This window comes from Propithecus coquereli, unplaced genomic scaffold (assembly GCF_000956105.1).
Source record: "Propithecus coquereli isolate 6110/MARCELLA unplaced genomic scaffold, Pcoq_1.0 Scaffold9, whole genome shotgun sequence".
Taxonomy (NCBI): domain Eukaryota; kingdom Metazoa; phylum Chordata; class Mammalia; order Primates; family Indriidae; genus Propithecus; species Propithecus coquereli.
The window spans coordinates 10,109,990-10,127,405 of record NW_012155284.1 but is presented as its reverse complement, the minus strand read 5'-3'; the positions used below and the strand labels follow the sequence as shown (position 1 = coordinate 10,127,405).

The window sequence follows — 17,416 nt, the reverse complement described above, 5'->3', positions numbered from 1 at the left end:
GGAAGGCTAAATGAAACATAAATAGGCGTAGATACAGATATGCATTAATGATCTAGAGATATGTTTAAATAACACACTGCCATTTATTCTCCCAAGTGTGTATGCATGACTGCTGACCAGCAAAATGATTAAATGATTGTGTGTTTATTTAGAGATAGTTCACCTACTGTGTTGTACCTAGAGGTTCAAGCCCCTGCCCTTAGGAGGTATACAATCAATGTTTATGGTTCCAGAGTTGTTCCTGGCAGTTGAGGATGCTCTATAGAAGGGTACAATCATGGGTGCTACATACTGGCTCTATGATGAACAATCTATTTGGGGAAAAAAATGCACACACACACACACATATATAACCACTGTGATGAACAATCTATTTTGAAAAAAAAATATATGTAAAAAAAAAACACACACTGCAGAGTTCTGGGGTTCCCCGACTTTACCTGGCCTCCGGTCTCTGATGCTCTCTGGGTATCCCTCTGGGCCATCCCCTTTGAGAGAGCAGGAGAGAGGGGGCAGCAGGAGGTGGAAGGAAGAGACTAGAGAGGTAGGACATGAGCACAGGAAGCCACCCTCATCCCACTTCTTGCCCTTGTGTTCCTCTCATCGGGACATTCCTTTTAGCCAAGAGAAAGAAAGTCTAAACTTTTGTGAGAATAGCTGGTTCATGGCCCCCAACTCCATAGAAGTTTTATAAAGTATAAAAAGTTGCCATGTTTCTTTGCCTCTGGATAAGAAAATTCAGTACAACAAATAACAATTGTGAATGAAAGAGGTGCCTGCCAAGCTACTCAGGTAAAAGAAAAGCCTGGAAGGACAGACAGGCCAAGTCTTGAAGGTTAAGATCCAGGCTGCTCATCAATGATTGCACAAATTTTGGGTTGATATCCAGGGGTTGAAAAACCAAGGTGAAAAATGGGATGGGTAAAGGAATGAATTCCTTTGTGCACAGTACCAGAACATCATTTTTAAAACAAAGGCCTGAGCTTAAATGGCAGCCCCCATGGATGCCTTCCCCACCTTCATTCTACATTTTCGTGCCACCTACAAGGGAACCATGAGAAAGCAAGGGATATAGTCTGGTGGCCTCTTAGCTACTAAAGAACTAACTGTCTTCTTGCCCTTTCTGTTTCCTCGCTGGAGTAGGGCCTGTCATTTTCCTAATAACTGTTTTCTTTTACTCTTCCAGAAGAGCTACATTTACATTTTATAAGGGGCAGAAGTTTAGTCCACACTTCTAGTTATCCCTCCCTTGTGGCCTGGTGGAGAGACCTCCCTGGCCCTCCCAGTTTGTGGGCATCCATTGCCAGCCACCAAGTTCTTCAGAAAAGGAGTTTCCACATCCTCCCTGAAAGCCTGAGAAATGTTACAGTGATGTTTTCCAAACCACTCTCAAATGACTAAATGGAAGTTTGTCAACTGTCTGTTTTTCCCTCCTTAGGAATCAGATCATGGGACACAAACCTGATTGAATGCAACTTGGACCAAGAACTCAAACTTTTTGTATCCCGACACTCTGCAAGATTCTCTCCTGACGTTCCAGGTGAGGCTTCTGTTCGGTATTAGTCAGCCTAGAATTTGAAAGGACAACGGAATAAGCCATTGGCTAGAAACCTTTGCCTAGAGCATCAGAAAGGCTGCCTCTTTATTGCTGAAGGGGCTCTTTGTGTTTGTCATCAACTAGGTTAGCCAGCAGCCACAGTTAAGAAAGTCAACACTAAGTTATCACTGTATTGGTTGTCTATTTTTTGGATTTTTAATGCAACATTTTTAAGCTCTAGGGTAATTTTTTTTTTCTATTTCGCTGTACTCTGAACTGAAGGGATTGCAAACTATTTAAATGTTTATTTTACTCAAATGAAGTTATGAATACATATAGGATGCCCCCAGAATCCCGTAACTCACTTCCCTCCAAAGAAAAAGGAAACATCTACTGCATTTCAAAATGAAATATACATCATCATTTCACCATTGCATTGTTACCTGCCATTGTACTTCCACTTATCTTTCTGAGTGTGGGTAAAACTGATGTTAAAATAGCCTTTTTTTTCAGAGATGAAAAAGAATTACTACAGGATAATTAAAGGTAAGGACACAAAAATTTGTCATATGTGAAGATGTTTCTGCTAACAAGCCACCTCTCAGGGAGTATGCTCTGACCATGTCTCTGGTGCTGGGGATGTATTCATGCTGACCTGTTCTGTCTTCCCCTTGTGAGCAGTGACCCATATTTCTCCCAGCTGGTCAATTTGAGGCTTATGAGACAGTTTCTGGCCCATAAAAACACCAAACCTGGGATGCATTTCTTAAAAGCTTTGCCATTGACCCATCAGGACACCATATTGCATTTTGCTTCTTGGCTAGTATTTGAATTTTATGTAAAATAGAGTAGACAAAGCTCTTTTCTGTCTACATGCTTTTGCTGTATAACTGCTCATTTTATTGGCATTGATATAACATCAGGAATGAGGTTCAGCCTTTTTTGACTGATTAGATCATATTCCATCAGCTTGTACATATTGAGATCTGAAACCACCTTTATAGAATGTCAGTGCTTTCATGAATCCCACTTCGCTGCAGTAATATGCCCACGGGACTGTCTTGGTTCTTCTTTTGAGTTTAATATTAAAATAAAATCCCATACATTTCAGTTATCCAAAGCATGGAATTTGCTAAGAAAAACTGAGCAAAAAATGGTTCAAAAGTTAAACTTGTTGAACAGCCACATGAAAAATCAGCTCTTAAGTAACTTTGCATTGAGAAAAAAAAGAGAATGATCCAGACACTATCAGACAGCACATGCTTTGCTGAAGGAAAGGTACAGTATAAGGTTGTTTTTCTTGTCACAATTGTATTTTATTTTTATGTCTTGCAGTATCTCCCTAACTTTTACAACCATCTCACAAAAAATAAGGGAAGTGTCCTTTTCCAACAAGTATGTTTATTTCACGATGGACAAACCACATTTTTATTCTTTTTGTATAGGTTGTTCTGGCTTTCTTACTATGACTATTTCTAAGACTACTTTTTTTTTTTGTGCACAAATCATGTGGTTCTCATTATGTTCATTTATATTTGGATTGCCTTTATAGAATGACAGCTGTCTGTTGCAAATGAAAGGCAGCAAGAATTGCTGAAGAATTAACCATTTTGGGCCAAAGACCTAGTATTACTCTTGTGGACTGGGAAGATCAAGTTCCCCCCATTGCCACGTTAGCCTAACATACCCTATTCTCTTCTTTTACCTGCTATCCCTGCAGTAAGGATTGGTTACCTACCTAGTTTCTATCAGTGCTATGCTAGATGCTATGTCTGGAGATTGGCCTCTGAACACACAACATCTTTACCATTCTTGCCAACTCTAGAAAGGACTGATATTATGATTTTCCTTCTCAAACCTATGAGTACACTGTACAGGCCCAGGCTCCCCTCTGGGAACCAAGCATCCAGAATGGAGCCATTACAGTGGGGCGTCTGTATGGGGAGCATGAAGGATTGTAACCAAGACTAGAATAGATGATAAAAGCACATGTCAGATTCAGTTTCAGGTAAGTGTGTTTTAGAAGAGATGTCAGGGGACAAGAAAACAAAATTGAGGTGCATGGAGATCACAGGATGATCACTGGATTGGGCCCATGGAAACCTTTAGCTTTTCATGAACAAACAGAAAAGGTTTTATGGAAAAATTTGAAGTCAGTTTTTAAGTGGGTCCAAGGCTAGTGGTCTCTTCCGCTCTCAGTTAAAATTCTGTAAAAGCTAATTCATGTGCCTCCATTCTCCTAAAATGGAATTAGCTGAACCTCTGTGTTTGGAGTTTCTAGAATCTTAAACTAACTTAGAGGCAAGGAGCAAGATGAAGGATGGATCTTCTGAAAAAACAAAACTGTTCATTCAGCCAGTTAAAAAAATACTTAAATAGCATCTACAATGTGCGAGGCACTATCAGGCAGGAGGTGGGGAAGGACACAGTAATGAACAAAACAAACACAGTCATTGCCTTTATTTTGCTTATATTCTTATGAGAGGAGAAGGCATTTAACAGTCACATACAGAATAACACAAAATCCAGCACTCTGCATCAAAGCCAGGCTTCAAACAAATTTTCTTTTATTTTGGGGTTTTTTTGTTTTTTTATTGTGTTTTTTAGGCTAGCAGAGTTTTGTAGTAAAATATTCATTGCCTTCCCTGACACAAGTAAATTAAGGCTCAGGTTGCTCTTATATCTGTTTTACATTTATGTTGGTTTTAACTTTTGTTGTTTTTAAGAATTAGAGATCACTTATAAAGACTGATGACAGTCTCAAATTGCAGCTAACAGATCCTGCAAATGGCACAAGGTTTTTTCCACTTGTACTTATTCGCCCCTTATACTAGTTTTTAAATATGGTTTTGAGACTCAGTTTGACTCTTTCTTTAGGATTGCAGGTCTCTTCCGAGACTGCTCTGGAAGTGTTGGTCATCTTGAACAAATATCCTTTGTGCAGGAAGCTGGAATATGGGTGCACGAGGTGGTGGTAGTGTAGTGTGAAGGATGAGGTGGTGGGTCTCCCAGTTCCCCAGAATGTTAGTCCTGGGATCTTTATGCCCTGTCCAATTCTGGCATAGGATAATTCTTGGAATGGTTGGTCAGCCGGGTCCATCTTACTATCTTGAACCTGTTGCAACAAAGCTTTGCCTAAAGATCACTCATCAGACATTTGCTGTGTGCCCAGGATGGGTCTCTGCTGTTTTGCCCTGATGTAAAGCCATTCCTGGCCACATCTAGGCTGGCTCAAGTAAGAATAGTCATCTTGAGAGAAAAGGTTAGATGCTTTTTCGTGAACACTCTCCAGTCTTTCATGCAAGTGAAAATTCAATAGTTGAGTCTTTTCAAAGTAGAGTCTTAAGTGTCCTTATGTTTATGAATTTGAATACTGTCGTAAAATTTTTATTTATATATCATATCCTATGTTTTTTCTGCCTTACTCATGTTGGATGAGAATCATTTTTGTAAGTTTCACTATACGAGTAAATCTAGGCTGACCATGCTGTATAGAATTTATTTCAAATTCCATTGCTATGTGCTTCTTTCCCAGATTTAACTTTAGACCTGTCTAGCTATAGTAATAGAGGAGGCTATCTCCTAGGGGTGATAGGAATTCCCCAGGATTATCTGTGGTAGACAGATACCATTTCTAAACCACAAACAAATAAAAACATTCCCTGGTCAGGGGACATCGGAACTGAAAATCAGTTTAAATTTTATTTTTTCCATCATTTTGCCACTATTACTTACCTATTAAAATAACTTCAAAATTGTAATAACCCAATTCCTCATCAGCAACACAACATAACAATTAAGAGTGCAAATTCTGGAGCCAAACTATCTGTTTGATTGTAACCCTGCCATTTATTTGCAATTTGATCTTGAATGAGTTATGTAACCATTTTCAGTTTTCTCCTTTGTAAACTGGGGATGATCACTTCTACCTCATGGAGTTTTCATGAAGCTCAAATGAATTAATGTGTGTAAAAGTCTTAAAACAGTGCCTTTCAGATGGTAAACAATAAATGTAAGCTAGTATTAATGTCGTCTCCCTTGATGAAAATCTATTTGACTTGTATATTTGGTGATTATTATTATCGGTGGGAAATACCCTGTTTAGATATTTGGCTGGCTTCCTTTGTGTAGTAAATTTTCATTTGTATCTGGAATGTTTCTCAGAGAAACAATTACCTTCAGCAGTATGAGGAGGCACACAGTGCAGGTTATATATAGAGGGCAGCAACATTCTATGACTGGGCTTAATCCAGTCGTTTGGGCGCGAGAGCAAAAAGGAGGCAATGCTTTAAAGTGCTGGCAGGTACAGCAGAAGCTTTGAGCAGGGTTGGAGACCATTTGCAAAATGGTCCCATGGGTGCCCATGCAAGGACCATCCATCAGGGTGCTGATGTGCAGGGACAGGGCTGGGCCTGCCTTCCCACTGTAGAGCCCACCCATGGGTAACTCCCTCAACCCAGTCTACTACTCAGCTTTCTCTTCTACTCCCAACAATCAACAGGTGACTATAGACTTTGCCAGTTTTAAGAAACTTGTGATTTCTTGTGGTTTATTTTCTTAGCTGAATAAATAGTAAGACCCTGGCATATTTACATTTTGTCACTAGTTTTATAGCTCCTAGATCACATTCACAAAAATCTTCATACAATGTGACTGATTTTGTAATGTGTATATGGGTGGTTTTGTTTAAGAACTCATGCCTTTTCCTTAGAAGATAAACAAACCACAGCTGAGCATCTTTAGATTTGTGCTGAGTGACTGCTAAAAATACCTTGCCTTGAGATTGGTTTTGGATGGAGAATTAAAATCAGCCCTTTGAATTTCAGTCATGCGAATCCTCTCCTCCCTTTGACATTAATGAGGCACGGTTTTACAACTAATATTTGCCAGTACAATGATAAGAAAATGCTAAACTGCTCTTTAGAAAACGGTCTGAGAATATTTTTACTCATTTTTCTCTGCCTAGACTTGTGTGTTTAGTCTGTGTTGTGTAGAATTATAGCTTAATTGTATGTGCCCAGAATACATCGACTGCTCTGTGACAGGGAGTAATGAATGTGTTTTCAGCCCTGCTGCAACCTTTAAACAACAAAGCACGCAAATACATGTTCCAGTTGCATTCAAGGGGCTGACTTAACCCTCAAGGAACCTGCCATTTCAGAGGTTATCCTCGCGTTGTCGCTGCCCGCGGCGCACACGCGCAGGCCTGGCTACCTGTCCCGATGCCCACACGGCTGGATTGCATCACCCTACAAGAGTGTGGGAGGAATCCTGGTATTAGAAGAAAAGGACAAAGAGAAACCTTATTTTTGTTGACGTAACCAGATCTCTAACATCCCTTGAGGTCAGTGCTGCCCTCCTGGGAAGGAGACCCCCATTTTCATGCAAATCCCTAGCCTTTCCGCGCTCTTGCCCCTGCCCTCAGCCCTCCTGGCCCGTCCTGGTCCGGAGTGACCCGCAGCCCGGCGCGACTGCTCTCGCCCCAGGGCTCCCATTCAGACTTCGCCACCCCCAGCCCGGCCCTTTGAAATGGTGACAGAACCAGACCTTCTGAGCAGAAGGGCAGAATTTTGTAGGGTACGCAGCACAAGGCGCAATTCCTGTGAGGCTGACATCTTGCTCAACTTTGAAAATACATCCAGCTCCTCCCAGATCCTCACACGCTGTGTGATTTATTTTTTTATTTTTTATTTTTGGTGCAGGTGCGGTCAACAGAAAGGAGTAAAAGCTGTTTCGTTGCCATGTTGAGGCACCTTCACTCCTCAGGGTAGTTAATGATGGCTCATTCAGACCACCCTAGAAACACCTATTCATCTCACCTTTCTTTTTTTTCTTTTTAGAGTAGAAAGGATGTTTTACTCTGCTGACGGTAATGGCTCTCAAGGGTTCGTAATGGGCACTGTGGAACCACTCAGCACAGACAGGCGCAGTCAGGAAGGTGGCAGAAAATTGGCTGCCTGGGCCCAGGAGCCATTTTAGGGAATGTCAGTAACCCCTCCATTAAATCCCACTAAGTGAGTTCCAGAACAGCTGCTAACATGCTAACCAAGCATAGCACCTCATGCTGAATGTCAGCGTTTTGTCTTCATTTTCAGAGACCAAAGAGAGCCCAGGGTTTTTGTAAGTAGAGGTTCTTTCTTTCTTTCTTTTTTTCAAGTGCGCAGCAACCGCAAACCATCAAGCAACCATAGTCCCCTTGCTTGTACTGCCTGCTTTTGGGTTTTCTCTCTGGGGCATTTTGTTCAGCATCTGTGGTGGCATGCTAGAAATAATGGTGGAAGGTGAGAAATAAAACATAAACTAATAGATCACTTCAAAAATGACAAGTAATCTTTTTGAGTGTTTATCAATAAGCAAGGAACTGTAAAAGGATATATGGAAGAATACGGTATCCCCACTATTTATAATTTAGTTGGGAAAATGTCATTCATAGCTGCAAAAAATACTGTGTCGTTCAACAAAGAAACAGTGTTTTCTTAGTTTACAAACTGCATGTGCGTGTGAGTGTGTGTGTGTGTGTGTGTGTGTGTGTGTGTAATAGACAGAGAGAGACAGAGAGAGAATCAAATTCCTAAAGAATTGAAAGTGGAGATTAGAACAAGCATCATATTTTGATTGTTCAACCACGGATTTAGTCACAATGACAAAGGTTACCCAGGTACCAGCACCCCACCCCCAGCTGCAACCCAGGACTAATTAAACGCTACCCTGGCAACGATCAAGTATCCCCAAACATCATACCCCAGGGCTTACCCCTTTTGTTTTCTCGGCTGCGGTCTAAGGGTAATTTCTGTTGCATGTGAAGGCAGATTTCCTTGGTCCTAGAGAAATGTGAGAAAGTAAGAAGTGCGCCTCGGGAAGCACACTTAAAAATGGACCACAAGGACTGGAGAAATTTACATAAATAGAAGACAAAAATAATGTTATTTTAATAAACTCTCCCTGCTTAGGTTAAAGGATTGCCTATAGTGAGGACTGGTCAAATGAATGCCTGTAGAAAATGTAACGACAGTCTACCCATGACTTGAAAATAAAACTGTGTAATTAAGAATGAACATTGAAAACCTAGGGTAATGTTTTGTTGAATGTGGCTCCTCTCTGCATTTGTACTGCCCCTCATTCCAAAGACTCAAACTGAGGTAGCCTCTAAAAATTGCCATGTTGTGTTCCTGAGGGGTTAAAATAAAATCCATACGTTCTGAGGACTGTCTTTGTTGTCGTACAGGAAACTCCTCTAGACCTGTGCTTTGCTGTTAAGCCAGCCCTTTCTTTCCTAATAAAACAGGTTTTCAGTGGAAGCTATGAGTAAACAAGCCACTGGTGAGCATTTTGGATCAAATTCAGATTCCTTGTTGGCATCTCACATGGATAGAGTGAGGCAGGAACAGCTACTCCCCTGGGGAAGCAACACATTTCTAGTGCCCTTGGCCCAAGGGACATTGCTTCACGAAGATGTTGCTTTTTGGTTCCTGAAGTGTCAATCAACGAAGTGTCACATTTGGAGACATTAACCTTATTGCAGTAAAATTAAACATGGAATAAATTCTTCAGCTTAGGCAAACAATACTCTTAATGCTGAGCTCCTTAGCCATTTTGAGCAATTTCCCTCTCTGTCTTTTTATTAATAAACTTTCCTGTGGAGGTTTTGACTTGTGGAAGACCAGTGAAACAGATATGAAAACTACTCGATGGAATTCCTCCCCTTTTTAATTGCAGTCGATACCTGCTTAGAGATGACGTAGCAACCCCTCTTTTATCTAGAATTCCAAACAGTTTCTGGGTTCAAATACTAAGAGTTTTTGGCGGTGCAATTCGATAGAAAGTGGTGTTCTGTGTGCAGTCCCAGGGGCCCCACAAGATGCTCAAGTGCCTTGTAATTACTTTAGTATAATGTGTGTGTGTTTGTGTGTGCGTGCGCGTGGATGCACACCAGGGCATGCATGCATGCATGCATGCGTGCGTGCATGAGAGAGAAAGAATACCTTATCGTATTCTAATCCATTGGAAAGGGACAATCTTTTCATATTATAGGGTATATCTTTTTAGAAGGTGCTCTATTATCAGCCAATCTGTCGTTAAATATTTATGTTCCTACAGGCCATAAGAAGATGTGTAAGTAAATCCTGGCCTGAGAGTTGTTTACAATTGAGCGTGGAAATAAGATAACTAACAGAACAAGTCAGTCTACAATGTGTGCCAAACGAGAATTCTGCAAGGGGTCCTTCCGTAAATTCGGTTTGTTTAGGCTATTTTAAAAAATATATGTGCATAAAAAATACACACTAAAATCATATCTATGCAAATTGGGGCATAAATACAACAGATCCTAGTGTGCTGGATTCTCTTTGTGAACAGAGAATTTTGAATCCAAACTGATTTAAAGTATTCCCTAATTTGGAGTTACATTTGAAATTCAGCCCTTTAATTCGATGATGAAAAGATTGAATTGATATTTTAAAGATTCACCACTCTGAAATCACGTGACAATAAAACTGCGGAACTGGATACACAAGCTTAATTTCAAGATTGTCTTCATCTTTGAGTGCTGGAAAGCTGTCCATTGGCAGACTCTGAAGACAATAGATTGTGAAAGTGAAGGGTTTTAAGGAAACAAATACGAAATAATTGGTTCACTGCCCCGAGGCTAGAAAGGACACTTAGGAGAGCATCTGATTCAGCTGTTCAGTGTCAGGGGGAAGTAGGGAGGTGGCGGCATCAGTTGTGAGCCGCTCCCAGGACCCTTCCTTCTCCAGAGAGTCCTGGAAGCCTGACCTAATGCAGCAGCTCTGGGCCATACTTGAGACTATTGTTGTCCACGGAGCTCCCTGAAAAGTTGCCGTCAGTCCTTTCCTTTGCTGCAAAATAAATGAATTAGCCTAGATCAGGTCATCTTAAACTTTGTTCTACCAGCCATTAGTTCTGCAAAACATTAAAAGTCAGTGGAAAAGGATTTCATGGTGAAATAAGTTTGGGAACTGTGGCATACTCAATTTTATATTTTGAGGAGGCATGAAGTATATGTGCATAAACTTGTTTAATTTTTTTTTAACCATGCATTTCCTTAACCTATTTGACCAATCATTCCCATTACCACTCTCTCCCATGGATCTAGATTTCTGTAGAACACAATTTGGGAGAGTATGGACCAAATGATCACGGAGTTCCTTCTGGTTTCTATATTTCATGATTCCATGAATTTTTACTAAATTGCCTGATAAATGAAATGTAGACAGGAACTTGTCCTACTCTGGTTAGCTTAAAATGGTTTTTAATCCAGGTTTTAGAATATCAGTGAAAGAATTGTGTTTAGAAAATCTGCCTGTCCCATCTATTAGGATTATTAATTTTAGGGAAAGACGCACAGCTTTATGACACTCAGGTTGATTTCCCAGTTTGGGGATTCTTGGCCTTTGGCTTTTCCCATCTGTCTTTACTTTGCAGATAGACCAAACACGACAAAACTTAATCATGTTTGCACAATGCCAAACACCTGCATGGAAAGTATTTCAGAAGTAAAATTTATGGGTGTTATATCTACACAATGCCAAATAGGAAATAGCTGCATATTTTTTCCATTAAAATGAGAATTTCCACACTGATGTTTGGTGTTGCATTGAGCCTCAGATTAGCTACTTAGTCACAAATCTTTAGAAGGAGACTGGAGATTGAATCTCATGAGTTCTGGGGATTATCTGTAGGCTGAGTGTGTTAAAAGTGCCAGGCACATCGTTTGTTATAGATAATTGAGAATGGCCTGCATTTTAATAAGCATTATCAACTGTGCATGTCTCATCATGTGAACCATCAATTAGCACAACATAATTTAACAAGTTTGTACATGCAGATATGAATGCCCTTGGGAAAGAAGGTCCTCAAATCCAATTATTACTGACAGTGTACAACTTGCATGCAGGTAATCATTATCAGAAAGTCATGATTATCCAGAAGGAAAAGTGATTATTATGGTAATGCATCTTATGATTGACTATTGGTATTTGATACCTTTAAGGTAACAGTTTCAATTTGTTTCATACCTAATTTGATCATGTTTTCAAAAAATGTTTAATTCACTCATTAAAACCTAGGTCTGATATTATTTGTTTACAGCAAACTTCACAGAGCATTCTAAAATAGTAGAAAAAAATTATATATAATAACATTAATGATAATATCTCTATAGATTAGAAGTACAGTGGTCTGATTAATCAAATATTCTAGCTAATAGAGAGTTGCCAATAATTCATTGTGGGATCATTATTTTTCAAAGTTTTAGAATCCATTGATACGGTAATTTCTTTTATACAAACACCTCAAATTTATCTAGAATTAACTTAGAATTCCTACACTAAATTTATACATTAGCTCAAGATATACTTAAATTATTTATAGAAAACATGAACTTAGAAATCTAGTATTTCTTCTTCCTCCCAAATAGAATGATATTTTCAAAGAGAGTTTTTTTTAAGAGATATTTTACCCCTTAGGCGAATATTGGCATTTTATTGAAGCACATGCCAAGAGAGACCATCCCTCCAAGAGGAGAACATACTTTGTTTGCTACCTACTTGGAATCCAAACTCAGAACAATCTAATTCAGGAGGAAGGTCTTTTTCCTATGCCTCAGGGCCCTTATTATGAACTGTATTTTAATTACACTGTAAACGTGAAGATGTGGTGATCATTAGTGCATTCTTATTACTGAAACATTAGCAAGCAAACCATTTATATTGAGGTGGCCAAGTGGCCACCTCAATACTAATATGACTGTGCTTCAGTATAGAATAGTGCATATCCCTGGATGTCATAGGCTCTGAAAAAATGTCATTGATTCTAAATATTGCAAAAGAACTCAAAACTGGTATAAAGAAAAAAGGAAGTACGGCAAAGGGACCATGGCAATCTTCTAGGTAACTTGAAAAAACTCTCAGCATTTGCAAAATATGCACCAGCCCTCTGCATTTGCATTGTCCTGGTGTACATACAACAGGTGCACCCCATTCCCAAGTCCCAACCATTTTTCCTTTCTACTTCCTATGTCTATTGCCTATGAAAACATTTTTTTTAAATAGATAATTGTCTTCTCTGTTGCACCATCTCCCTCCTAATAAGCTAACAAACACAAAAAAAAAGAAATGAAAAGTGATGTTATTTTAAAGGCTTAATCACCTGTGCTTTAAGATTGTCCAGAATATCTTTAGAGCCTAGGAATAGACAAGGTTATATGGCTACATTGTATAGCCATTTACATGTACATATGTAATTGTGTGTGTGTGGCTTTGCTTTTATATTATTTCAAAAACATGTGTCCCTTTTAAAGAAGCATTAGAAGATCCAAGTATTAACAAATATATGTTGATTTAAAAAATAACATTTCATTTGGTTTTATCTTCTTTCCTTCTATTGTTTTCTCATCTGTATCATTCATGTATTTTTCCCCCTCTAATGTCAACTATTTCCCTCTTGTTTTTCTTCTCTCCTCCTTTTTCTTAGTGTGTCCTCCCCACTCTCCAATTACAGCCTTCTATTCTACAAGTAGTGCTGGTTTGAGTTTATTTTAAAACATTTAACATGAGATCAGTGTTTGCTTTTTAAAGAAGCATTACATTGTGTATTAGTTATACATATTATGCTGTCATATTTTTGTTTTATTGTTTTATACATAGAACAGAGACTATTTGGAGCCTTTGGAATAACATTCCAGCATATAAATATAAATGAAATAATTTGGCAAATTAATTCACTCCAGGGGTTATATAGAAATATGATTCCATCATCAGATAGAAATTTTTATTGCTGGAATCCTTTAGCCAGCAAATGGATTTTCTGTGCTTGGTAAGCAGACATCACAGATTTGAAACTAGTTACCAAAAAAAAAAGTTCCAACTTACAATTCAAAAAGAAGGAAAAATAAAAAAGCCAACCAAATAAACAGAAACAGACTTCAAATGAGAGAAATGGAGACCAAAGAGCTTAAATTAAGTAATCGTACAGGGAGATTGTTTAATCTTTCAGGATTCTAACTTTTCAGAAATGGCTTTTCCCAGTTGCAACTGAATCATAAGAAAAAAGGAATGCAGTTATCTTTTAACCATAGAAATAAGGAGGTCTTAGGCTAATGCCCCTTGATAAAGAGCCTCAGAATAGTGCCAGACACGTGGGCTTAGTACACATGTGACAATGAATGATGAGGTGTCGTGGGCTTGAGAAACTATAATTAGCTCTTGGGTTTGAAAAATAAGCTGCATAAGAAATCTCACAATTTGCAGTGATTATTTATATTGCAAATGCTTTCTTTGTCACAGATTTCTTTTAAACATTAAGGTATGGTAAAGTGTTTATTTACAAACTATCAGTTACCGTCAGAGACTTGGAAACCTAGAAGCTCTGGTAAAGATACAGTCTCTTGACAAAACGGACAGAGCCTTTAAGGGGTGGAGTTGGGGTGGAAAATCTGAGCTCTAATCCTACCTAGTTCTACTGCTAAGTAGATTTGTGCTATTGTGAACAAATTACTTAGCATTTCTGAACTTCAATTTTATTATCTCTCAGGTCCCATTTATATTTAATATTCTGTGATATAAGTGAACAAAGTCATTCAAATATTTTTTAAAATGGCTTACATGTAAAGTTGATAAACATAGCCAATATATAAAGGCAAGATGTGTTGCTTATATAAAGTTCTTTGGAATTCTTAGGATGCAATAACATGCTTGGCTGAATAGTGAATGAAAACATGTACACTCAGTTTATTCATTCCACAAATATATGTTGTTTGTCTTATGGGATCTGGTATTCTGTCAAATACTGAGGTTAATAATAATAAGCAAAATAAGCAAATAAGACACAGTCCGTACACAGTCTCCCATGGAGCTCTCTGTCAAAGGTGAGGAAACAGATATTAACCAAATAGTCACACAAATGTGTATTATTAATACAAACGGTGCTAAGTAGAGGTAAAGAGAATAAGGTGCTAAGTTTGTAAAAGAGAAAACTGACCTGGTATGGGAGAAAGTGAGAGAACTTTAGAGCTGTGATTCTGAAGAATGTTTTTTATTTTATATTTAAGACATTGGACACTGTATTTATATTTCCCTTTTAATACAATATTAGCAATTCAGCCTAATTTTACAGGTTCTAGAGTATACAGATTTATCCTAGACTTCATATGGATCAATGTGAGGTTACAATAGCCCGTTCCCTAGGAAATAGAAACAATTAAATAGAAATTATTTAAAAATATTTCTATAAAGATATTCTTGTAAGGATTCCACTATTCTGGCTCTGAGTCAAGAATCAAGTAAAAGAGAACTAGATCTTAAAAACATGGGATTAATTATATACAAGTTTGCAAGGCTGCAAAAATCTTGATGCTAAATAGAGAAAAGAAGCAACAAAAATTTCTGGAGATCAGAATCCAAGGATTTGTGTTGTAACATAATTATGGCTCCTGAGTCCCTGTACAATCATACCTTATGTCTATGGTGCTTAGAGGTTTCCTTCAGTGTCTTCTTCCCAGGGTCTTTCCTGTGCTTGCTTGTAGAATACTTACCTGGTAATTTTTGAGGCCCTGTGAAGCCAATCCGCTCTTAGTAGTGTTTGCTTTTTTCAGGCCAGCAGTATATAGCCTTCTTGTATCACGTCTGATTATTTTTCATTTGTCGTTTGTTTCTGGTTCAAATGTCCACTTCTTCTCTCCCATGTTGATTGATATCTCTTAGTCCTATTTGATAGTGTCTAAAACCTCAACTTTTACATATGAAAATACTTTTTCTATAACCTGGAGGATATTACTGAAGCAAATAAACTGTGTATTATTTCACACCAATGTCCCTTACTGGAAAAAATAAAACTTGATTTCACTGTTAAATCTAACCAAGAACAGATTTTTCTTATTCTATATAGTGTTTTACTTGAAGGTGTTTATAAATCAGTTGCAGAGTAACTTTCTCAATAGGATTTGCTCAGATCTTAGCTAATCTTCTGAATCTATGTGAAGTTAAAATACATGGTAAAGAAATGTCCAGATACAAGCATTTTTCATCATTTTTTTTCCCTGAAATTCTCTGAACCCTTTCAGTCTGCAGACTTTTTTCAGGTAGCAAAGTTCTTTTACATATATCATTGTTTCTCTTCCTGTTGTTCTGGTTTCAACCTTAAGAATATGTATGATTCTTAGAAAGGAACTTGCCCTTATGTCTCATCCTCTGTCTCATTTCCTTTTTGATTTTCTTCTATGGGTTCTAGGAGAACATTTCACTTTTGCCCTGTGCATCACTTAGTCAGCATCCTGCAGGATTTGTTCTGCTCTTTATTGCCTTGGATGCAGATTTAAATTCTACTATTGCATTTTGTATTTCTTTGAATTCTTTTGTTCCTTCCACTGGTGACTTCTTTTTAAATCTCTGCCTATAATTCAGCCCACCCTATTTTTATTGTTCTCTGTCATTTCATAAACGCAATGTCTACCATCTTTTGTAGATACCAAGTGTCATTTTCTAGAATTCTATTTTGTTTTCTATAGAAAGTCGTTTTTAGAGAGATGTTTTTCCACCAAATCTCAAGGTAATGTTCATTTTTTTTCTTGTGCTACAGAATGTTTTCAAAGGACCCATTTTGAGTTTTATTTGTTTTCTCCTTCCTTAAGAAGTCTGTCTAGGCTCAGAATTTGCCAACTGAGGGTTGTAGGGACTCCTTAGCAAGTCTCACTGTGCCCTTGGGTGCTAGCAGTTCCACCCTCTTATGACTAGAATCTGGAAGTCAGATTCAGGTGCCTAGCCCCCACGCTGGGTCCGCGGTCCAGCAGGCATTCATCTGGCATGGGATGCTAACTAGCCTGGGAAGAAGTCTGTCTTCACTGTCAGAGCTCCTGCCTCCGATGGAGAATTAGACAGAATCTGCAGCTCTTCTTTGTACAAATATGCTGCAAGTATGGAAGACTGTGCACCAGCGTGTGCTCCTTCCCAGGCTCCTCCTGCCTCTGCTTCTACTTACAGGTGCTTTTCCTGAGACAACTATCCAGCTCAGGTTGTAAGGTAGGACAGCACTCTCCTCCACCCCCAGCTCTGTTGGGTTCTGAAGGTGAGGAGCTGGAGGAGGGGTGGGGAGCCGTGGGAAAGGAGGTATCAGATACCCTGCAGTAAGCCTCTTTTTCCTGTCTTGCATCCTGGAGTGAGGGGCAGATATGTGAAGAATGAATCAAAACCTTTCCAACCTTCTTTGAGCCCAACAGAACGATTAAGGGTGGGGGCCCAGGAGCTGGAGTGGCCAGGATCAAATACAAGCTCTAAGCCATGCTTAAGTTCTCCGTGCCTCAGTTTCCTCATCTATGAACCTACCTTATAGAGGATTTATGAAAATTCAGTGACTATAAGACATGTTAAGTACGGAAATGGTGGCTGGAACATATGAAGTGCCCCATACATGTTACTTTTTGTTAATGTATCTACTGTTTTTCCAAGGCGGAGTATGTATTAAAAAATGTATATTTTAATTCCCTTTGGTGCAGTTTGTCTTCCCCCTGAGCCTCCCCCACCCCCGACACCTTTCACCATTTGGTCATCTCTTCACATTAAATCACCATGGTCAGTTTTTCTGGTTTTCTGTATTTTCCTGAATTTTTCAAAAATTCATAAATTTGGATAAGGATATGTCAGGTTCTTCTGGTCTGCTGCCATGTTAACCCGCTAGCTTTCTTAATTCTGACCCAAAGTAATTGTTTAATGATATAATCTTCATTTGTGAAAATCTGTAATGCTTATAGAATGTGGTGTACTATTTTGGTATCCTTGATACACTTCAAAATCATATTTTTAAGAGAGGATTACACATCATTTATATGAAAAGTTCTCTGGTAAGATTGATTTGTTTCATGGGCAACAG

The 17,416-nt window shown here is 38.6% G+C and overlaps 1 protein-coding gene across 2 annotated transcripts in view; it reads left to right on the top strand.

Annotated features, from left to right (window-relative positions):
- Nucleotides 1-17,416, top strand: part of MAP1B (microtubule-associated protein 1B) — a 100,850-nt gene that overhangs the window by 7,428 nt on the left and 76,006 nt on the right. The window contains exons 2-3 of one of the 2 annotated variants that reach the window (XM_012664583.1): nt 1,439-1,540; nt 2,051-2,083. In XM_012664583.1, the coding sequence (XP_012520037.1) occupies nt 1,439-1,540; nt 2,051-2,083 (135 nt within the window). The remainder of the gene's footprint in view (nt 1-1,438; nt 1,541-2,050; nt 2,084-17,416) is intronic. The other variant, XM_012664584.1, reaches the window with a different exon arrangement.